This window comes from Barbatula barbatula (assembly GCF_947034865.1).
Source record: "Barbatula barbatula genome assembly, chromosome: 1".
Lineage (NCBI taxonomy): Eukaryota > Metazoa > Chordata > Actinopteri > Cypriniformes > Nemacheilidae > Barbatula > Barbatula barbatula.
In genome coordinates, this window is record NC_136766.1 from 36,354,086 (window position 1) to 36,378,658 (window position 24,573).

At 39.9% G+C, this 24,573-nt stretch overlaps 1 protein-coding gene across 4 annotated transcripts; it reads left to right on the top strand.

Annotated features, from left to right (window-relative positions):
• Positions 1-816: 816 nt before the first annotated feature.
• On the top strand, positions 817-23,848 carry elavl2 (ELAV like neuron-specific RNA binding protein 2; the record flags this gene model as incomplete). 4 transcript variants are annotated; one of them, XM_079468888.1, is made up of 8 exons in its annotated part: positions 817-1,035; positions 4,200-4,286; positions 6,563-6,803; positions 7,001-7,104; positions 7,185-7,338; positions 18,880-19,105; positions 19,180-19,218; positions 22,292-23,848. In XM_079468888.1, 7 exons carry the CDS (start codon positions 4,215-4,217, stop codon positions 22,620-22,622), a joined length of 1,167 nt encoding a protein of 388 aa, XP_079325014.1. In that variant the 3' UTR covers positions 22,623-23,848. The 4 variants fall into 4 exon arrangements, with proteins under 4 accessions (XP_079325014.1, XP_079325017.1, XP_079325015.1 ...); XM_079468891.1 differs by having other exon boundaries at positions 979-1,035; positions 19,180-19,228; XM_079468889.1 differs by lacking the exon at positions 817-1,035 and adding an exon at positions 1,052-1,185.
• Between the last annotated feature and the right edge of the window lie 725 nt (positions 23,849-24,573).

Below are 24,573 nucleotides of genomic sequence, written 5' to 3' on the forward strand. Positions count from 1 at the left end.
GCTAAATAAACCACCAGGAGATGCTGACATTAGATATTATTTACTAGAATAATTGGATTTATTATATAACACACCATGTAGTGTGTTTTACCCTTTCTTGGGTTTTTTGTTTTTCCTCTGTAAAGCTGCTTTGGAACAATGCAAATTGTGAAAAGCGCTATATAAATAAAATTGAATTGAAAAATTGAATTGAATGTTATAAAGTCATCCGTGATCATTTGTGATAGGACTCCAATCAAAAACATTTTCTCCAATTGTGTACCCCCAACTTCTCAAACCAAAATTACACCCTTGGCTTTATACATTCTCTAAAATGTGTTCTTTCGTGTTCAAACAGAACAACCAAAATTGTACCAAAAAATAAAGCAAGAGAGATGTCGGGTTTGCCGGTTGTTGATAATGACCGGTTCTTCTTCTTCTTATAGTGTTTAATGGCGTTTGGCAGACCAACGTAATGGTGCATTCCCGCCACCTACTGGATTGGAGTGTGGAGCCTATAATGGTTGGAAATTTGGAAACCAATGAAAAATAAAGTATTTTAGTGTAACGGCATCTTATATTATTTTAGTCATTCTTGTTTCTTTTAGGAAAATGATTAGTTCAAACAAAATTGTAGATTGTTTTGGGCCATTTCCTAACAGAACTCGAGGTGCAGAGGTGTGAATGATCACACAGGAAAATAAGTGAACGGTGTCCCAATGTGAAGTGAGCCAGTGCCCCAACCCGTGTACACCATATAGTGATTCACGCGACCCCTGGAGGTGATTGAGACGCAGCCTAAAGTCTATATTATGACCCTGAATTGAATTCAGACGCGCGCGTAACTGGGCAATAATGCGCCGCACCTGCTGATTCAAGCCCTCGCCTCCTCGATGTCCGAGCGTTATCCAATAGCGTTTAAGGGAGTCGAAATGAGGTGTCGTGATTGGATCATTCACATGCCAGTTTATTTAGTTCCGCAGTTTCCCGCCATCGCCCCTTTAACGTTTGAGCGCGAGCATCAGCACACACCGTTAATTTATAAACGCAACTAAGGTAGGTACAATATTTTATTCAACTTTGATTTTAAATTGAGCTCCTCGGGTCGGGTAACTTCTATGATACGTGGGTTTGTGTGTTAACCTGAAGACGCGAGGTTTAGTCTGTAAAGATGACCCGTTTGAAGTTACGTCACAGCCCTACGAGGTTGTTTAATGTAGGCCTAACGTTAACGTGACTCTATGTAGTTAACTTTTCGCATGCTAGTATATTACTGAGTTACTGTTAACGTTATAAGTTGATGTGTTTAGAGTTTGTATATGTGTATTTCCTCTGGAGTTTATCTGTGATGTTTCTTGTTAGTGTGAGTTTGTGGAATGCTGTAGGTTTTTAATTCAGTGAAGTTAGGGTTAGCATTAGCTTATAGCTGCAGCGCGCGCAGGTGTTGTGAGTTACGTGTGATTGTATCATGCGCGTGCACACTGGCGGTGTTTAATGCCGTTCGCGAGAGAACTTCGCTGACGACACTTTTAGCTAAAGTTTAGATTTATTAATGGTTGTACAGATGCCGTGTGTTACGGGTTAAGTCTGTTTGTCGTATATCCAACATGTGTAGAATTTACTATAACAAGTCCTGTTGTGCGCGTGGACCTTATTTTTAATCTTATTCATTATTTTGCAGTTAAACCGTTTTCTGTCCGCTTTTCTTTGACTGCTAACCCAGTTAGCATGTTGCTATGCAATTGGTCACGGCCTCAACGATGCAATTTCTAGCATTGCACTCGTATTGCATATTTATGTGCATTAAATATTTTTGATTTCTGTATTGTCTTTTTTGACTCATAACTGTAATGAAACGCTGCCTAATAATTATGCACAAGAAAATATATAATCAGCCAATGTTTGATGTGTAAACTCTGTATATCACTTATGTGTGACAGTTACTGTTGCGGAAATACCACATGATGTTACACCTGTGCGGCTTTATGGATTGCGTTATAAAAGTTCATTTTCAACCTCGTCACGTTTTTGTATTCTTTTTAATAAAAAGAAAATCAACTGTTTGCCACGTTCAGGTACTTAAACGTTTATTAATTATAATATAATTAAATATTTAAAAATAAAGCACCACTGTCCATAACATTAATTTAAACCATGGGTCTCAAACTCAGTTCCTGGAGGGCCACAGTTTAGCTCTAAACCACACCTGCTTGGAAGTTTCTTGTAATCCTGAAGATGTTGATTAGCTGGATCAGGTGTGTTTGTTTAGGGTTAGAGTTAAACTGTGCTGAGCTGTGGCCCTCCAGGAACTGAGTTTGAGACCCATACTTTAATCTGTTTATTCTCAAAAACACGAAAACAACTATCAACAACAACACAAAAGTGTGTATAAACGTGCATTCATGGCATTAACGTCACACTTCTGCTGATCCGATTCCAATACTTGAAATCTGAGTTTCTGAGCTCTTGATCAGATACTAGCGCTGTTTTTCTTCATCAATGTAGAATTGCATATATTCTTATCTTTAATTTCCGGAGGTGGAAAGTAATTAAGCATTTTTACTTAGATATTTTAAAATGTACTCTAGAGTGATTTTACTTTGCACCAAAAATACTTCCCTATACATTATAAAACACTTTATACTTTTTACTCCTCTACATTTCGTAAATGTTGTTTTTAACCTTTTAATTCTTGAGTACATTAAAATCTACCACTTTCTTTTACTTAGTATTTTTACTTTTAAAAAGCAGAATAGTGTTTTTAAAAAATGTAATCAAGTACTCTATTAAAGGTAAAAACCATAAAAATAATATTGAAATTGTACTGGAGTATGACAATGCTTTACAATGTAGTCTCAAAGAACAGATACTTTAAACATGTTCTTGAGAAAAATACTATGCGTTTATTGCACAGAACTATCACCTGGACACAGAATGATGCGCTAAATGCACCCGCTTCACTCACGAGCATCCCGGACGCATTATGATGTGTCCCGATACGGAAGCCGTAAAGTGCCAAACAAATCGCAAAACAAACAACAAATCTAAAAGCCAAAAGAAGGAATCACAATTACAATTCTGAAAACGCAACACCAAATTCAGAAAGTCAGAAAACACAACGACAATTCGGTCAAACCGGAAAAGGTAGGTCTTTTGTGTGACCGGGGTATTTACTGCTGATTGGACGGAACCCCTGTCAATCAAGATAAACAGGAAGTACAGTTCTGTAGCTAGCGGTACAGAATAACAAGTAGCAGCTGGTGGCAGTGTACAGAAATATATAATGTACTGTCCTTATTGTGGGTTCAAATTTGGTGTTTTGCATCTGCTCTAAAAGCATTCCTGACATCGATTAATAGGGAATCGTTTTTTCGTCTGAATAAACCTGCATTCTTCAGGTGTCTTTCAAGAGAGCGCAAGCTGATCTTTATATCATGATATGTAAGAAGCATATCTAGAATCACGCCATATGAATGTCCTTCTTGAAAGTAGTGCTGAAAAAACTCCATTATTTTCTATGAAAACACACACCTGACTGTTTATCTTGATTGGGCTTGAATCCGCAGTAACTACCCCGGTCACACAAAAGACCTACCTTTTCCGGTTGTTGTGTTTTATGACTTGTTATTTTGTTTCCGGAATTGTTGTTGCGCTTTATGGTTTGTTAATGTGTTTTAACACAAAGAGAATAGATATGTTATGTGTTTAACGTGCATTGCATCCATCAAACAGTTATTGTGTAAGGAATAAAGCACGACATTCAGACTACTTCCTGTGATTTAATCTTAACATTCACGGGCAACGGATAGGATTTGAATGGAAGCCGTCAGTCTGATACCCAATCCAGCAAAAAAGCCACGATTCTGATCCAGAGTATCGGATGAATGCATCCCTCGCTCATTCTAATCAAGCGTTCGGCACGTGTTGTATCACAGGAAATAGTGAGTGACCGATTGTACATCGCATGTTGAAATCAGAGTGCATTGTGGGTAAATAGTGAACTAATGTAGGGAATGAAATGGTTCACTCACACCGCTACAAAATGTCGGACACCTGATAAAGTGCAATGTATAGCAGATAGAAGCGGTGTTTTTAAAGAGTATAGCATCTTGTTCAAGTGTTTGTGTGTTGACTTAGTTTGGTGACACAGTGTTATGTGTGATGTCTGTTTGACTCTGTGATGTCTGTGATGTCTGTTTGACTCTTATATTTGTTTGCAGACGTCCTCAGCTGTAATGGCAGTCAGACTGTGTGATGTGGCTTCTCTTCTGAGAAGTGGATCGTGGGCAGCTGAGCCGTGGACTGGGGTTTGTGGGATTTTTTTGAATTTTTATTATTGTCAATAATGGCCATATGTGGCAATTATAAAACGAGCATTACTGCGTCTATTTCTTCAGATCTTTGTCACCTGTGTGGATTAGATTTGTTTGATTATTATACCAGGGGTTTTATGATGTCAATGTCAAGAACTCTTTTGTTACCCGCGCCCTTAGAAAATAGCCTATTACTTACATTTACATTTATGCATTAGGCAGACACTTTTTTCCAAAGTTGCATTCATACATTCATTTATTCATTTTCTTTCTGACTATGTGATCTGTGCTTGTGTACTTATGACCTTCACAGGGTTTTTACATTCAAAAACTACAAAATGTAATTAGTAGACCTCCGACAACAGTATAAAATAATACAAAATGCCAGTTCACAACACCTTTAAAGTGAAACTGCAAGAATGGACGACTGACGCGAGTTCTCTTGTTAAATTTAATTAGAAGGTATCTGTACGTTGTGATCATGGGCAAACCTAAAATCAGCATAATAACGTAATATTAAGCCCTCTATAAATAATAAAATGTACAGTTTAAATAATACAAGTCGACATGCACATTTTCTGCTAGTTCAAATGAATTCAGAGTAATTTGGTTTTAGCATCGATCAACAACAACACTTCTCCGCCTCTTTTTAAATAACCAGAACCAAATCTGCTGTCATCTGCATTTAAAGACTATTTAAAACACATTTATATTTGTGTACAAAGGTAAATACATTTAAAACTATTCAGCGGAATTCTAATGATTATGAGGAAAAACAACAGGATAACAAAAAGTATGTGATTTAAAAATGAAATGTTTTGTGGCTCTTTTTCCCCCATGTAGGAGCCGATGGCTCTGACTGATTTTTTTTTTGTCTGGAGCCCGGTCAACATGCAATTCAATCATCTCATTTATTGCACATCTCTATAAAAGACACAAGAGGGAGCTGCAGTGCCTGCATATTGTAGTGTATTGTAACTTAGGTGTGATAATACTGGTACATTATACCAACAATCACTTAAAAAAAACATGAAAGCATATGCCATAAAAAACCTGTAGTACAATCAATATTATTCAAGCTAATCTCGGTGTGAAAACCAGTCTACCAACATGTCATTAACATAGAAGTAAAAGTTTATTGTAGTTTTGAATAAATGCAGACTAAAGGCTTTTCTATGACTGCTAGCATTTTAATGGGTGTTTCAATTCTCTCCTGATCAAACTCGTTTTACACGTATTTGGCGGCTGTATTATTGACATGTATTATAATCCTTAAATATATGATGACCCCATTTTATAAGAGAAAATAAAACCGTCTTATATTAAGAAAAATATGGTAGTTTTAATGCCGAATAAAGAATGTATGAGAATGAAATGTCAAAGCCCTAATACAGACAATTAATGGTCATAATGTCAATGATTTATCAGACAATTAATCGTCAAAGTAATTTCATGTTCATTTCAAATGCAGAGAATCTCAAATTGTTGTCTATACTAATCAATAACAAGCTGCAGAATTCAAGAGTTTTCCGCAGAGACTCATTGAGCACCGGTGAAGAGTAAAGTGCTGATCTAATAAGCTCTTGACTGCTCACGTTAGCGATAACACCACACCTTAGCTAAAACATAAAATATAATTGGCAATGACGGTTTGCATCTATAGCTCTTAATTTGATCAGCAGCATTAGATCTTTGTTAATAAAAGTTTTGTTTCTTAAAGCAAAGGCTCTCCTCTGCCTTCGTCACCTGTCAATCATCGCGCCTCACGACGGCAGCAGCTCGAGTGTGAATTTTCTTTTATTTCTGTGTTTTGTGCATTAACAGCATGGCTGCGCACAGGCTGGCAGGCGCCTCACGTGACCCACGCCTCAGAGAATCGTCATTCTTTATTGATTGCTGATTGGCTTGTTTTACTGGATGGCAGAAATTTCTTCCCTAGAGCGGCCATATTGAGGGCTGCATACTTTGCTATTCATTCTTACGGCAGTAGCGCATCTTGTTAATATTAATATCTTTGGTGTTTCGCCTAAACCACTATCGACAATGAATCATTAACATCCCTTAAACACGCCGTTATTACTTGAACAACAATTTTAACCTATTGTCATGCAGCGATGCTTTCAGAGACATTAACATCATTTATGAAAGCGTCTTGTGACCGGATGTCATGTGCTGGTGTTAAGTGTGTAAAAGTGTGAATGACGTTTGGAGATGATCGTGGTGCTCATAGAAACCTTCTGTTCAACTGTCCCTCTTATGTGTTTGTGTAGCAGGTGATCGCTGCCATGGAGACGCAGCTGTCCAACGGGCCCAACTGCACCAGCAACGGTCCCAACAGCATCTCCAATAACTGCACATCACCTGCTGAGACGCCCGACGGCGGCGAGGACAGTAAAACCAACCTCATTGTAAACTACCTCCCTCAAAACATGACTCAGGAGGAGCTGAAGAGTTTGTTTGGCAGCATTGGAGAGATTGAGTCCTGCAAACTCGTGCGGGACAAAATCACAGGTACTCTCCATGGAGCTGAAGCTCTATCAAACCCTTTACTGTAAGTATCTGTCAAGTTAGGGGATTTTATGAAACGTGTATCATTGGTAGGTGGGGCGTGTGTGGATTTTACAGTTTTTTTAAATACCTGAATTGTGATATGTTTTTGAACATTTCAAAAAACCATTTCTGAAGTTTGACCGTGTGTGTGTGTTCAGGTCAGAGTTTAGGTTATGGCTTTGTGAATTATGTTGAGCCTAAAGACGCAGAGAAAGCCATCAACACTTTAAATGGACTGAGACTACAGACCAAAACCATCAAGGTAAGAACCATACTTCACTCTGACCCTATCTACCTGTGTGTCTAACTCTCAGTAAATGCTCGGTGTTGTGTGTTGTTAAGGTGTCGTACGCTCGACCGAGCTCTGCGTCCATTCGTGATGCTAACCTGTATGTGAGTGGTCTGCCTAAAACCATGACACAGAAAGAGTTGGAGCAGCTTTTTTCCCAGTACGGACGCATCATCACCTCCAGAATTCTTCTTGACCAGGTCACAGGTGAGATGAGACTAGACATCAGAGTCTCTCAAGATTTGATTCAGAATTGATTCTTGACATGCTTATTTGTGACATCACATTGCATTTGTGCTCCGAGTCAGACAACTGTTAGCACTTTTGCTTCAAGTTTCTGAACTGTCACATACTGTATTTTAATGGAACTACCTGCCCATTAAAGTGGTTCTCTTAGACGTATTTTCAGTTTTTCTTGTCAGACAATTACAAAATTGTAATTAAAAGCCGAGTAGTCTTTCTTGAAAATGTTAACGCTTGCCTGCTAGCAGTGAAACCACATGACTCCTCCCTCCCTGTGAATCGCTATCCAAAGCCAAGCCCCCTCAGAGACACGTGAAAGTGCAGAGACGAGAAGCTATTGGTTCAGATCAGTTCCAATACAATCATGTCTCATTCACCAGAGAGAAAACATTAGAGCACAAAGTGAATAACACTAACAATTGTGAATTAAAACCACAGCTTTTAAACAGGAGTTAGCGCAAGTAAGTTTGGGGAGTTGCGGTCTCTAATGTTTTCATTGTGGCAGAGGTCTGGAAAATACTTTTTTAATTAAATATTTAAGCTGTTGAGCCTAGTCAAAGATCTATATAAAAAGTTAACATCGAATGTGTTATCAGCCCATTTATTTGATATTTTGCCACTAAATGTATGAAACTGAATGTGTTATAGGCTCTGGTGCTAAAGCGAAGTCCTAGAGGTCTATTTTAATATTTAAAAAATGCAATAACTGAAAATAATTTTTCTTGAGCAGAAATACTTGCAAGTAACTAACAAGTAGCCTTACAATTAGGGATGCTCCGATCCAGCTTCCGATACAGATTCCGATACCTGAGATTCAGTATTGGCCGATACAGAGTACCGATCCGATACTAAGGTAACATTTTTAAAGTGCACAATTACTTAATAAACTATGTGCATTGCTGTGTAAGACATCAGGCTCGACTTAACGTAAATTTCCTGACCTCGTAAAACAAAATAACAAACAAATGTTTCACAAATTTAGTAAATTGTTTATTAAACCAGCACCGGTGCAACAAATGAAAAATCGTAAATTTTCTAAATTCAAGAGACATTCAAAATTAAAGTGCAAATTAAGCAGCTGAATAAAACAACAGCTTCACTAGCTTGATAAACGGGTATAAATAAATGGAAACAAAATCTCTTAATCATTTTTGAGAAAGTGCAAAGATAATTTAAAAATCAATGCGCAATAAAGCAGCTGAAATTGAGCAAAAAAGCAATAGCTTTACTGGTTTAGATATTAATAAAATAACATGAATCAGCTCTTTTTAATGCTTTAGTCACTAAAGCAAAGTCCACTTAACTAAACTTAAGTTTAGTGGAAATAAAATTTAACATCCAACACAGAAACAGATAAATAAAACACTAGCTTCCCTAGCTTGGTAAAACTGCACATGTGAAAATAAACAGAAAACTATTAAAAAAAGTTTATAAATATAACTATAAAAAAGTTTAGTCCGTGCAAATAGAAATTCAAAGTCAAATTATCCCCCAAATTCCCATTAAACTAAGGGAAAAGCAATAAGTGCACATCTAACTGACTTTCATTAACAGAAGTCGGCTCCTTGTAACGCATTTGTACAAACAGAATGTAACATCATGTTTAACAATTTAACATATCAATCTCAGTCTTGAGCATCACTGGCAGGTTCTTGCATAGAAAAGCAAGCATTTCTGCTCTGTCAGCTGTCAGTCTGTTTCGCTTCTCATCTAGGATCCAGGAAACTGTGCTGAAGAGCCTCTCACTTTCTACGCTAGTGCAGGGTGCACAGAGGTAATTCAAGGCAGCAACAGCAAGGCCAGGAAAGCACTGGCGGTTGACTGCCCAGTATTTGTATGGGTCGTGGGTGACAGGGATTGTTTCCTCTGTAAAAAATCCATGCATTTGAACAGCAGTGCTGGAGCAGCTTGCTGCACCTCCAGGTTCCTCACGCTCCTCCCGAATTTTATCAAATTCTTTCATGAAGCTGCTGCTGCTCTTACTTCTGCATGGAGCTGCTGCTTCTGCCCGGGAGGCTTTTTCTGGTGGCTCCAAAATGTCTGATGCCTCATCATCTGTGGTGGTCTTCAAGTCTTCATCCAGTTTTTTGGCCAGTGCTTTGCAGACTCTGCACTAGTAAAGAATCTGAAAAAGTTACATACATACATTAGTTACATAGTACATCATAGATATACGTAGCACATTTAATATGAAATAAAAGTTATATGTAAAAAAATCTATAGTGTACATGTACTATGTTGTTTAATATTCATATTTTCTCAGTTCTTTTTGAAAGTTTACATCATGGCAGTCACGGACTAGTATACGTCGTACACAGACTGACAAAGAACATGAAAAACTGAGAAAATAACAAATGCAGCTCAAAAACTTTGTCAGTAACACATATGGCATCAGAATATTTATTTATATATTTAAAAAAAAAAATTACAGTCTTACCTGTCTTTGTATCTCTGGTCCAGGAGGGTTGAAAATGCATACAGAGGTTCATCTTCCACTGAGCTTAAGCGTTTGTCGATTGCTTCTAGGAGGGTCTTTTTCATAGTTTTAATCCCAGAGTAGGACATGTTTAAGAACAGTAACACTTGGGATTACATCAGCAGTAGAGGCAGTGGCTGAGCTCACCTTCCTAGTTAACTACTCAAACGGTTCAAGACAGGTCTTTGTTTTTTCAAGCAAGGCCCACTGGTTTGCAGTGAGTGTTGTGGGTAGATCATGGTCAGCAGCATAGGCAGACAGGACACGCTTCTGTTCTAGGAGACTCTCTATCATTAAGTAGGTGCTATTCCACCTCGTTCACACGTCTTGTTGGAGGCGTTTTGGTTCCATGTTCATCTCGAGCTGGATATCTTGCAGCCGGGAATATGCAAATGGGGAGTGTTTAAAATGCCCAACAATGTGTCTCCCACCTGCAACGGCATCACTCACACTGCGTTGTGAGAGAAGTCCCTCGTTTACAACAAGCTGCATTGTATGAGCAAAGCAGCCTAAACTGCGCACTCCCATGATGTCCATTGCTCTTTTCATGTTGCTGGCGTTGTCTCTAAGAGAAACGTGGACTCTCCTCAGCGGGATTTGCCACTTGTCAAGCATTTCGTTAAGGGAAGCTGCAATCGCGTCGCTGGTGTGTGACCCACGAAAGTTTGTTGCATTTAACATGGCATTTTGTGGCAAAAAATTCTCATCCAACCAGTGTGCGGTTAAACTTAAAAGCGACACAGGTGACACGTCGGAGCTCCAGATATCTGTTGTAAAACTCACCGCATTGACATCTTTAATTTTTTCGGATATGTGTTTGCACACTTTTCGGTACAGTTCAGGTAGAGCCGTCTCAGATAAATATTTACGCTTCACCATGTCGTACCGCGGCTCCAGGTGGTTTATAAGGAGTCTGAAGCCGTTGTTCGCAACGACGGATAGCTGTTGCCCATCCATAACAATGAAATTCAGTATGCTTTCAGTGATTTTCGCTGCTTTCACACTACCAGATGGAAATTTCTGAATTCTTTCCGTTGTCTCCTCCAAGGTTAGCTGCTTCGTACCGTCTCGTTTTAGTTTCTTTAGCTTATTGAACTCTGCGTGCTTTTGGGGATGACATCTCTGTAAATGCTTGATTAAATTAGTGGTATTGTAATTAGAAGCTTTATCACCACCCCTCGGAACATTTAGTTGGCATGTATTGCAAACAGCGGTGGAACTTTTTGGCGTAGCTGTTGTAAAATAAATGGCAAATGGCAGATATTTTGGCTCGCTCCATGCTGTTCGCTGCTATGTTCACTTGTTCACGTGCACTGCGTACAGAGCACGTTGCTAGCGTATGATGTCACACGCTGCGCAAAGCACAGCCACGAGAGCGTTTAAGCGCCGGTGTCTCCATGAACTTTTATATCGCCTAGCACAAATTTTATGTCAGATCGGGTATCTGTGACAAATTGCACCGATACCCGATCTAGAATTTTATTGGGTATCGACGCTGATACCCGATACAAATATCGGATCGGAGCATCCCTACTTACAATGCCACATATACTGGAACTGATTCTAAATCATCTTTCCAATTAAAACATGATTCAATATGAAATGCACTCAACATGCTAATGATTAAAGGTTGAGTAGGAAGTCCAGAAGTGTTTTTGTCATGCTGGTTGGAAGTCTCTTAAAATCCTGTTAGAAATCAATGGGTTGTTGTTTTAATAATTATGTATCATCTGTGAAAGGCGTAGGACCAAAAAACATTTGCCCAATCATTGGCCTCGGTGCGAGGCCATGTGTATATTTTCAGTTTATGTATTTTGCATCCCACTGTGCACCTCTGAGAAGCCCTGACGGACTGTCTCTGTGTGAACAAAGTTTACATTCAATGGTCCCAATCGGATTTCTCGTTAACGTCAAAGGTCCGGTACAAATAGCAAAACTTGCTTTTAATAAACGTTAAAAGCAACTTTAAATAACAAATCAACTCTATATGATGAGTTAATAATGAGATAACTGTTAACTTAATCAAAAGAACTCAACTGCAGTTTCATTTATATTAATTTGATCGTTTTTGAACCTCTTATGAACAACTGAAAACAATTCAAAAGAGGGGCGACATACAGCAATAAATGCTTTCTATGTGATTGGCCCCTATACTTTTTTCCTGTGTGGGGCGCACCTGTGTTTGTACATGCGAGCCTACATGCGTGTTTGTTTGGCACTTTCCCTCCCGTTTCGAATCCTGACCAGAGTCGGGAGTTTGAGAGGGGGGCTGCCATAAGTCATCAGCGTGGTCACATGCGCTGTGCAGACACAGCGGGAGAATGTCAGGTCAGCACCTGGTACCTATCTTTCCCCTTGTTAAATGTTTGCAAATGGCACTTGCAAAGGACGAATTAAAAATAATGAATCTTCAAAACTGCCACGACTAAAAACACCTAATCAGCAAATAGGTGACAGCAGTATTCCAGTCCCTGGCGGTCGGTTCACATGGGTTTCCTGCTCTGTGTGTTTATGATTCTGTTCCTGGAGGTTTCAACAGGAAATGGGTGTGAGAAATGGAAAAATCCAGGACAAAACAGGAGTGTTGGACGGTTTTGATTATAATTCGTTCTGCTTTCCACGCTGTGAGCACTACGGGAGTCAAGGGTTTCAAAGATGATGCCATGGTCATTCTGGACTCGTGGGTACATGTTCTGATTAGATTTGAATGGGTTTTTGATTATGTTGCTTATGTAGTTTGTGAACCTTTATGTATTACATCGTTACCCAGCATCTAACAGGAACTATACTGCATCTAATCCCATTTTAAAGTTATTCTTTTGTTAGCGGTTTTCGCTATTGTAGTAACGTTATTTATATTGTACTGTGACATGTTCTCACATGCTTCCGGTTTGTGCACGTTCATGTGTTTTGGAGGAGGTGTGGCTTTGGACAGCGATTCGCATGTGGTTGACCGGACTGAGTTTGGAAGAATGTTCCACCAGGAAGGAGTTGTGAAGGAGAATGAGCAGGAAATAGGCTTGTCGCGATAGTCAATATATCAACTTATCACGCAATATATGGAAATGAGTGCGATATATTAGGATTGATTTGTAAAATAATTATTAAATTCTTTACATAAAATGTCACCAACATTTTACTCGATTGCGCTGCATCGTCTGCTCTCTGCGTCGGAGACGGGGCTTCAGGCAGCGTGAGAGGCGGAGTCAGCGGAAAGTGACAAGTAAAGTGTTTCAAGGCAACCACAGACAGTAAGGAAGAACAAGTCCCAATGGATTTGGTTTTAAAGCCCCAATCTACAGCCATTTCCCGTCAGTGCAAATACAAACGTGACAGCGCAGGGTTCTTGATGGGGTGTAGGAGGGTGTGAAAGTATGTCGGTGCAGATCCAGTGATAGTTCTGTAGGCAAACATCAGTGACTGGAATCTGATCCGGGTTTCAACCGGTAGCCAGTGGAGAGAGATGAGAAGGGGTGTCACATGAGCCCTTTTGGGCTGTTGGAAGACAAGGTGTGCTGCTGCGTTCTGAACCAGCTGAAGTGGTTTGATGGCCCTTGCAGGAAGACCAGCAAGGAGAGCATTGCAGTAATCCAACCTTGAGATTACCAGTGCCTGGACAAGGAGTTGTGCCGCATGCTCAGTGAGGTAGGGTCTGACTTTTCTAATGTTGAATAAGGCATATTGACAGGATCGTGTTGTCTTTGCAATGTGATCATTGAAGGACAGCTGTTCAATAAATATGACTCTGGAGTTTAGATTGTGGAGTTATGGAGTAAGATTTGCATAGCTTTGGAAATTAATTCCATTTTAGTAATGATTCCAAGGGGCAGCATGTATATGGAGAATAGCAAGAGTCCTAGAACCGAGGTAATCCATAATTTACTTTCGTTAGATTTGATGATTCCCTATTTAAATGTACAAATTGATGTCTGTCTGATAAGTGAGATCTGAACCATTGTTCAGTACCTTGTTTCAGTACTATGATGCAGTCTAAAGCCTGACTGAAATGTTTACTGTATGTCATTATTTTGTAAGCGAGAGCACAACTGAGTGCACACTACTTTTTCTAGTATTTCTGACAGGGAAGGGAGATTTGAAATCGGTTTATAGTTTCCTTCCATTTCATTTAATTTCATATTACAAATGACTAGAGGTCCCCAGGTTATGCTAATCCTGTGTGAATAGGGCTTAAGTTTTCATCAGGTCAATTAATAACACATTACCAACATGTGTAACATTTCAAGTATATTAAACATTTTAGGGTGTGAAGGTTCTTGATGGAGTGTAGTAGGGTGTGAAGGTTCTTGATGGGGTGTAGGAGTGTAGTAGGGTGTGAAGGTTCTTGATGGAGTGTAGTAGGGTGTGAAGGTTCTTGATGGGGTGTAGGAGTGTAGTAGGGTGTGAAGGTTCTTGATGGGGTGTAGGAGTGTAGTAGGGTGTGAAGGTTCTTGATGGAGTGTAGTAGGGTGTGAAGGTTCTTGATGGGGTGTAGGCGTGTAGTAGGGTGTGAAGGTTCTTGATGGAGTGTAGTAGGGTGTGAAGGTTCTTGATGGGGTGTAGGAGTGTAGTAGGGTGTGAAGGTTCTTGATGGAGTGTAGTAGGGTGTGAAGGTTCTTGATGGGGTGTAGGAGGGTGTGAAGGTTCTTGATGGGGTGTAGGGGTGTAGTAGGGTGTGAAGGTTCTTGATGGAGTGTAGTAGGGTGTGAAGGTTCTTGATGGAGTGTAGTAGGGTGTGAAGGTTCTTGATGGGGTGTAGGAGTGTAGTAGGGTGTGAAGGTTCTTGATGGAGTGTAGTAGGGTGTGAAGGTTCTTGATGGGGTGTAGGCGTGTAGTAGGGTGTGAAGGTTCTTGATGGAGTGTAGTAGGGTGTGAAGGTTCTTGATGGGGTGTAGGAGTGTAGTAGGGTGTGAAGGTTCTTGATGGAGTGTAGTAGGGTGTGAAGGTTCTTGATGGGGTGTAGGAGGGTGTGAAGGTTCTTGATGGGGTGTAGGAGTGTAGTAGGGTGTGAAGGTTCTTGATGGAGTGTAGTAGGGTGTGAAGGTTCTTGATGGAGTGTAGTAGGGTGTGAAGGTTCTTGATGAAGTGTAGTAGGGTGTGAAGGTTCTTGATGGGGTGTAGGAGTGTAGTAGGGTGTGAAGGTTCTTGATGGAGTGTAGTAGGGTGTGAAGGTTCTTGATGGGGTGTAGGCGTGTAGTAGGGTGTGAAGGTTCTTGATGGAGTGTAGTAGGGTGTGAAGGTTCTTGATGGGGTATAGGAGTGTAGTAGGGTGTGAAGGTTCTTGATGGAGTGTAGTAGGGTGTGAAGGTTCTTGATGGGGTGTAGGAGGGTGTGAAGGTTCTTGATGGGGTGTAGGAGTGTAGTAGGGTGTGAAGGTTCTTGATGGAGTGTAGTAGGGTGTGAAGGTTCTTGATGGAGTGTAGTAGGGTGTGAAGGTTCTTGATGAAGTGTAGTAGGGTGTGAAGGTTCTTGATGGGGTGTAGGAGTGTAGTAGGGTGTGAAGGTTCTTGATGGAGTGTAGTAGGGTGTGAAGGTTCTTGATGGGGTGTAGGCGTGTAGTAGGGTGTGAAGGTTCTTGATGGAGTGTAGGCGTGTAGTAGGGTGTGAAGGTTCTTGATGGAGTGTAGTAGGGTGTGAAGGTTCTTGATGGAGTGTAGTAGGGTGTGAAGGTTCTTGATGAAGTGTAGTAGGGTGTGAAGGTTCTTGATGGGGTGTAGGAGTGTAGTAGGGTGTGAAGGTTCTTGATGGAGTGTAGTAGGGTGTGAAGGTTCTTGATGGGGTGTAGGAGTGTAGTAGGGTGTGAAGGTTCTTGATGGAGTGTAGTAGGGTGTGAAGGTTCTTGATGGAGTGTAGTAGGGTGTGAAGGTTCTTGATGAAGTGTAGTAGGGTGTGAAGGTTCTTGATGGGGTGTAGGAGTGTAGTAGGGTGTGAAGGTTCTTGATGGAGTGTAGTAGGGTGTGAAGGTTCTTGATGGGGTGTAGGCGTGTAGTAGGGTGTGAAGGTTCTTGATGGAGTGCAGTAGGGTGTGAAGGTTCTTGATGGGGTGTAGGAGTGTAGTAGGGTGTGAAGGTTCTTGATGGAGTGTAGTAGGGTGTGAAGGTTCTTGATGGGGTATAGGAGTGTAGTAGGGTGTGAAGGTTCTTGATGGGGTGTAGGCGTGTAGTAGGGTGTGAAGGTTCTTGATGGAGTGTAGTAGGGTGTGAAGGTTCTTGATGGGGTATAGGAGTGTAGTAGGGTGTGAAGGTTCTTGATGGAGTGTAGTAGGGTGTGAAGGTTCTTGATGGGGTATAGGAGTGTAGTAGGGTGTGAAGGTTCTTGATGAAGTGTAGTAGGGTGTGAAGGTTCTTGATGAAGTGTAGTAGGGTGTGAAGGTTCTTGATGGGGTGTAGGAGTGTAGTAAGGTGTGAAGGTTCTTGATGGGGTGTAGGAGTGTAGTAGGGTGTGAAGGTTCTTGATGGAGTGTAGAAGTGTAGTAGGGCGTGAAGGTTCTTGATGGGGTGTAGGAGTGTAGTAGGGTGTGAAGGTTCTTGATGGAGTGTAGTAGGGTGTGAAGGTTCTTGATGAAGTGTAGTAGGGTGTGAAGGTTCTTGATGGAGTGTAGTAGGGTGTGAAGGTTCTTGATGAAGTGTAGTAGGGTGTGAAGGTTCTTGATGGGGTGTAGTAGGGTGTGAAAGTTCTTGATGAAGTGTAGTAGGGTGTGAAGGTTCTTGATGAAGTGTAGTAGGGTGTGAAGGTTCTTGATGGGGTGTAGTAGGGTGTGAAGGTTCTTGATGAAGTGTAGTAGGGTGTGAAGGTTCTTGATGGGGTGTAGTAGGGTGTGAAAGTTCTTGATGAAGTGTAGTAGGGTGTGAAAGTTCTTGATGAAGTGTAGTAGGGTGTGAAGGTTCTTGATGAAGTGTAGTAGGGTGTGAAGGTTCTTGATGGGGTGTAGTAGGGTGTGAAAGTTCTTGATGAAGTGTAGTAGGGTGTGAAAGTTCTTGATGAAGTGTAGTAGGGTGTGAAAGTTCTTGATGAAGTGTAGTAGGGTGTGAAAGTTCTTGATGAAGTGTAGTAGGGTGTGAAAGTTCTTGATGAAGTGTAGTAGGGTGTGAAGGTTCTTGATGGGGTGTAGTAGGGTGTGAAGGTTCTTGATGAAGTGTAGTAGGGTGTGAAAGTTCTTGATGAAGTGTAGTAGGGTGTGAAAGTTCTTGATGAAGTGTAGTAGGGTGTGAAGGTTCTTGATGAAGTGTAGTAGGGTGTGAAGGTTCTTGATGGGGTGTAGTAGGGTGTGAAAGTTCTTGATGAAGTGTAGTAGGGTGTGAAAGTTCTTGATGAAGTGTAGTAGGGTGTGAAAGTTCTTGATGAAGTGTAGTAGGGTGTGAAAGTTCTTGATGAAGTGTAGTAGGGTGTGAAAGTTCTTGATGAAGTGTAGTAGGGTGTGAAGGTTCTTGATGGGGTGTAGTAGGGTGTGAAAGGTCTTGATGAAGTGTAGTAGGGTGTGAAAGTTCTTGATGAAGTGTAGTAGGGTGTGAAGGTTCTTGATGAAGTGTAGTAGGGTGTGAAGGTTCTTGATGGGGTGTAGTAGGGTGTGAAAGTATGCCGGTGCAGATCCAGTGATAGTCCAGTGAAAGATCTGATTTATAAAACATACAATTTGATAACACTAGAACTGATCATTATAAATGTAATTGTGTTTTCTTCCTTGGATAAAACATCGTTTTGGAATAAATAATGTATTTAATTGCTTTATCTGCGGAAATTCCCATAATGCAAATCAGGACGTGTTACGGTTAAATGTTTAATTTCAATGGAGTAAAATTCTAATATTGTGAAAAATCAATTGGATGTTCTACTAGATTTTCTCAAATTACAGAAAATGACAAAGTGTCCAGTACAGTTTTTTAAAGACCGTTTAAACACATGTATATACATTTACATTTTAAAACGGCTAACAAGTTAACAAATTACATTATATTTTTCTAGGTAAAAACGTAATGTTCTCCTAGTCTGTCCGCCCATTGTTGCAAAGTTTGTAACTCTTTCACTAGATTTAGCAATTTACGACTTTTGTTCAGGACACACATGTGACTATAAACCTAGCGTCTTTTGGGATAAACTGCTACTTTCATTCAGTGGGAAAATGTTGTCCGTACTGACCAGCTAGCACGAGGTCTGGCTTTCCCGGTGCAGGAAACACCTCTCTCTGCGTTTGTGAGAGAGCAGCAGGGAAAAGCCAAGATGTACACTAGATGGAAAGCCTGCACCTTTAGCCAAAAAAGGTAACGGCTAATGCTAGTGCTTAAGAGGAACACAGGAGTGCAGATGCTAGTTTCTTTCATGTATATCAATGTGTGAGTCAGGGTTTCTTCAATTGGAAGTATTACAGAACCTTTCATCTCCATATAATAAGAGTAAAACTATTTGCTGCTTCTCCAGAGATGGAGACGGAGGCTGTGTGAAAAATATCTGCTCTTTAAGGTGTCTTTGGTGATTTTACATAAATGGATAAAAGCATCTGCTAAATGCATACAAGAAACGCATTTTGAATCTTGTTACCTGGGAATCAAACCCACATCCTTTTGCTCTGCTAACCCTGATGCTCTACCACTGAGCCGCAAAAACACAACGATGTGTCTTTGTTATAAAACAGAACTGACAATGGAAACTGAAAATACGTAAATAACAACGGCTTTATTGGGCACGAAGATGCGTGTTAAGTTCAGAGAGCAGAATTGAAACAGGTCTCAACTTTTGCTGCCTTCGTGCGCTCTCTCTGAAATTCACACTTCAACCCGGAAATAATTTATGGAGACGTTACTTTTGTGTTTGTGGTGGGAAATATCCCACTTCCTATGTGTACTTGAACACAGTATTGAAATCAGCAAGATTAGACAATTGTGACGAGTTGTTTGTTTGAAACACTTTCATCCATACTCGTGCTCAATGGAGATCTCTCACTGTTGTTTGTTTGATAACTTAAGTAGTTGTAATGGGTGTCCAGAGGTGTTGGGTTTATATGCATATGATGTCTTTCCTCGTGTTAACGTGTTAAGGTGTGTCCAGAGGTGTTGGGTTCATCCGTTTTGATCGGCGTGTTGAAGCTGAGGAGGCCATTAAAGGTCAAAACGGGCAGAAGCCGCCGGGCGCAACAGAACCCATCACAGTGAAGTTTGCCAACAACCCCAGTCAGAAGAGCAGTCAGGCGTTACTCTCTCACCTGTACCAGTCCCCTGGCAGGCGATACCCAGGACCTCTGGCACAGCAAGCGCAGAGATTCAGGTAGCACACGCTCACTGCTCTTCTGTTCACTTCACTCCACTTTGAATTTCATGAGAATGTGATGTGTGTTTCAGGCTTGACAATCTGCTCAATATGGCGTATGGAGTCAAGAGGTACGTTGATGTACGTTTGTGGGGAAGCTATTAAAGCAACATCTTACTGTGACCAGGGGTCTCATTTATAAAACTGTCAGTAGGATCCTTAATTAAAGTGTACGTGCGCCTGAAAGACAAAAATTGCATACGCCAAAATATTCAGACTTCTAAAACCGTGCGTACATTTAGGCATTTGGCAGACGCTTTTATCCAAAGCAACTTACATTGCATCATCCTATACATTTATACACAGATATCTGCAATCCCCTGGGATCCAACACACAACCTTGCGTTGTTAACACAATGCTCTTAACACTGAGCTACAGTAAAGTACAGACACCTGTAAGCAAAATTCTCTTTCAGCTGCACGTGTACACATGTGAATCAGCTTCATATCCCACCCTGTACACGTCCATTTTTACCCATAAATAGTCAATGCAAAGCACCTCATGAATGCAGATCTTTATATTAATAAGCCTGGCATCCAATCCGCTTGCTAAGCCTCACTTCATGCACCACTGTGTATGGAAGATCATACCATTTCCTTTCCAACTGCTATCGGATGCCATAGGAAAATAACAAAAGATGATATAAAACTGCAGGAAACCCCCCGATCCCATCCTTTATCTCCACAATGTCCACACATGTCAGTGTTAATAATTAGAATAATATTAAAGCCAAAGAAGGTCCCTGCAGCATTTATAGGTTTACAGCAATTAGATTGATCATTGATCATGATCATCTTTCCAAAATCACATAATTCATCAGTGGCGGTTTTCACCAGAGATAACATTTGGAGACAAATGTAAAAGCCGAATGTTTTGTTATGAACACCATTATAGTTGGGAGTGATAATGAGAACATGTTTAGAGAAACGATTTCCAGACTTTAAATACTGGGCTTACATCATCAAATGTCAATGAAAATGTGTGCTGCAGTTACTATTTGATGCTGTATTCCATGCAGTCGAGACATCTCGTCCTCATGCGCTCCTGTAGTGTGATGGTGAGACGGACATGATTAAATATTTCGATTGAATTAAGATTTAGGAGTTGGATTTTACTGCATGAAACAATTCAATACGAGCGCAGATTTCATGACCATGATAATGTGGATCTAACGGATGATATGGAGTGAAATGACATTTTACTTGAATGCGCTGCATCGTTTGCTCTCTGTGGCGGAGGCGGGGCTTCAGGCAGCGTGTCTATCCACACGTGATAGCCGGAGTCAATGGAAAGCGACAGGTGAAGAGAAGTGAAGCCACTGCGTTGTAAAGTGTTTCATGGCAACTACAGACAGTTAGGAAGGACAAGTCCCAATGGATTTTGTTTTAAAGCCGTAATCTTCAGCACTGGTGTGGGAACATTTTGGCTTTAAGCCGAATGAGAGAGGAGAGCCAATTAACATGAACGAGTCAGTACGTCGACTTTGATTAAAAAAAAAAGCGCAGACGAAAAGAGCCAACATAACTAACCTAAAAGCTCACCTAAAATATAACCATCCTATCCATTTTTCCACCCTGGCAACAACTTCAGCTGGAGAGGGGTCTTCCAGACAATTAAAAATACATTTGCAGATATGGCCTGTTGAGGCATCTGTGCCTCTGTGAGACACTTTAACAGTCTAAACAGACTTTGTTAAACATGTAACCTTTTGATCTAGTTTTTGTTAACTGCACTGCACCTTTTTAAACAACGGTGTATTTATTATTATTTCTTTGTCTAAAAATCTTAATTTTAAGAAAACCAATGTCTAAAGAGAATGGTATAAAGAGAAATAGTCCAGTATTATTATAAGGATAAGGAACTAAGAGATGAAATACAACACGGAAAAGCCTTCATATGTTACTCAATTCTACCACATTAAATACATTAAAACAATACAGATTTGCCAACGTGACATAGAGCCTATTTGCCAAGTAACTTTCAAAGTCCACCTGTAGTTTAATAAAAAAATGACCAAAAAAGGGTTAGAAGTAGATGTTGAATTTGAGCTTGTGTGTACAGAATGTGAGCTGTGATGCAGTGGTTTCTTGTCTGCTGTGTGACTTAACATAGTCATGTTATCTAGTGTGTCTAGTAGCCTTTTGTGTATCTGGTAACCACGATGCTTTAAGCAGGTGCACCATTGGTATGAAATTTCATTGCTAGTAGGGAACCATGATAAAGATCAGGCTATTGAAGAAACCACGCAAGCGGAATTCTATCATTTAAATGTCATCTGCTTGTTCTGTGTATATGAGTGAATGTGTTGCACATGTTAGAGCTTGACACTCGTGGATTTATCTGTATCTGATTATCGGCCAATACATCTGTTATCTGCTTCCAATGTTAAAGAATGATCGGTTGACATAATCTGCCTAAATTGACATGTGCATTCCTAATTACCAATTCACTTGGTGTTACATTTTGATTCAGAATTGGTTTACATCATATCTATCATTAGTGTGTATAAACACCTTCTATAACAAGCGTTATGTTTTTACTACCTTAGAATGATCTTTTTCTATCTACATACACTGCAGGTCCCCTGATCTACAGAGAGAGTTTTGTAGATAAATGATCTCCTTTGGCAAAGAAGGGAAAACTTCTGTGTCAGCCACCGTAGCTCTACAGAAGGCAGGGGTGGAGTGAGCCGTTGGTTGCAGTTCGCAACCTCACCACTAGATTTTACTTAATGTCATACACAGGATCTTTAAACTGCGGAAATCTCTTGTGATAAAACTAAAATGGGTCATTATAATATTATAATTGTTCACAATCGTTGCTTAAAGAATTTGTCCTCTGTCATGATGTTGACCGGTAATTGACACTATAACACATTGTTATTGACATTAAAGGTTATTTTAATAACTTGTTCGTTAAATAAGCTAAAGTTGCTTAATGAGAAAGTTTGGCCAGTCACATGTCTGAGTGACGTATAGTTGTTCTCAAAGATGTACAACAATCGGAGCATGTTTCTAACCCAGTGGAACAGGATAGTATCATTGCTTTAGTCATAATTTTATTTTGTCGAAACAAATAATAAGATTCAGTCAAATCTGTCTATCATGGCTTTTACTGACATAGTATTTTGTTTGTTTTGGCAGTAGATTCTCACCAGTGAACATTGACGGGGTCACCAGCCTGGCGGGCATGAATCTTCCAGGTCACGCTGGCGCAGGTTGGTGTATTTTTGTGTATAATCTGGCTCCAGACGCGGATGAGAGCGTTCTCTGGCAGATGTTCGGTCCATTCGGTGCCGTGACTAACGTAAAGGTCATACGAGACTTCAACACCAACAAATGCAAAGGCTTCGGCTTTGTCACCATGACAAACTACGACGAAGCCGCTGTAGCAATCGCCAGTCTGAACGGGTATCGACTCGGCGACAGAGTTTTACAGGTCTCTTTCAAAACTAACAAAACCCACAAAGCTTGAACAAGTGAACACACACAACTTTAAACGCCACAAAAGAAAATAAGGTATTTTTGCGATTGTTTTTTTTCTTTTTAAGCTTTGAGTTTCTTTTAAAAGCATTAGTTTGAAGATCAGTACAAGACCGTGTGTGTTTTGGTTTTCAGTTGACTTTTGATTTCTTGTATTTCATTCTACATCTCTTAGTTGGGTAACACCTTTGAATTGTTATTGAGTTGTTTTTCTGTAGTTGCTTGTTAATGTTAAAACAAAGGCAGAATAAAAATCTTAACTCAATTGCCGAATTGCTGCAAACCTCTGAGGTTTAAAAGTATCTATTTTTATAAAAATAAGCATTTGTGGTTATTTTTACTAGAAATGCTGTAGTGTAAGTATTTTCATCTTTGTGACGCCTCATGAGCTTTTGAAACTTTCACAGAAAGGTTGTAATGCTCCATGTTTGGTAAATGATAACATTGTAAAACAATATAGAGACCTCACGAGGTGTTTGTATCAAGAATTAAGACTGGCCGTGTTTTCCACGAAATACTGCAAGTTCATTTAAGTTGCTTTTTATTTTTCTTTAGAAACGCAGGGTGAGAAACTCCAATTGTATTGTTCCTGCAGGTGATTTTTCATTTGACCTGGTTTTGTTTGAGGATGACTTCGTACAAGAGTATTAATGTTTTTTTATCATTTGGAAGAGGCATTTGATATAATTGTAGCAGGTTTGGTTATGTTGTCTTATATTAAGAGAAGTGTGGACACTTTGGGTTAAATTTCCTTTGGTTTCAGATGCTGTATATTTATGTGGTTTGAAGATGTGCCGCATGTTTTATTTTGTGTTTAAAGGCAGGAGCTTCATTTGTTGGTGATGATGATGTCATAATCTTGTGATTGTGATCACTCCGTGTTCACAGTCGCTCTGGACTTGTGCTTTCTGCACCACATTTGAAGTGCTCTGAGATTTGTGTTGGTTTAATCTTCTGTTCATTTGGTTTAATGTTAAAACTGAGTGAATGAACTGTGATGTCTGATGCCGAGCTCAAGAACGTCTGCAGTGTGATCCATTGCATAATGTGTGAATGATTGTTTATTTAAACTTGTACAGCATGACTTTTTCCCTTCATTTGTGTTAAGTATCTTATGTTAAGCATTTAAATGAGACGAGATGTACGTGTATTTTTACGTTTGGAATTGTTTGCTTTTTTATGTTAACTACATCAATAAATGTGTAGATGCTGAAGCACACTTTATTTGTGGCCTATTGTTTTGTAAAGCGCCTTTCACATTAGGGTTGGGCGAATGACTGAAGTCATTTTATTTCACTGTAACAATCTCCCATTATAATTGTATATCTTATGCCTCATCTTTCTGAGAATTAGTTTGTATTACAATTCATTTAATGCTCAGTTAAAATGTAGGCAAGTTATGAAAATGCACTTAAAATATCAGGTGAATTACCAGTTATGTATCTTTTAGTCTATATTTTATATATATATATACACACAGTTGGAAGATAGACAATATGTATAACAATGAGAATACAGTATATGACTGGTGTTATAAACCGGTGTTCATGGGGTCTGTATTACATGCCCTTTATTGTGTTGGGACTTTTTATCCTCATGCTTGTCTTTGCTTTATCGAGAGATGGAATAATTGACATCTATTATCAGCTTTGCACAGCGATCTGACATCTGCGAGTATCCACTCAATCCCAGCACAAGCGTGACGTGTGAGAGGACTTGTGCTTGTGCTGAATGAGGAAATAAAATAAGAACATGTTCCTTCATCAAAATATCCAAAGTTAACCACGCCCACTTATTTACATTCTGCTTGGAATTAATCCCGCCCTAGTTCACATTATAATGATAAGTGTAACTATAACTCCATTTACATCCACACCAGTGGACTTAAAACTTAATAAGACTTACATTAGTATGTAATGGCTGGTCGTAAACACACCGCTTTC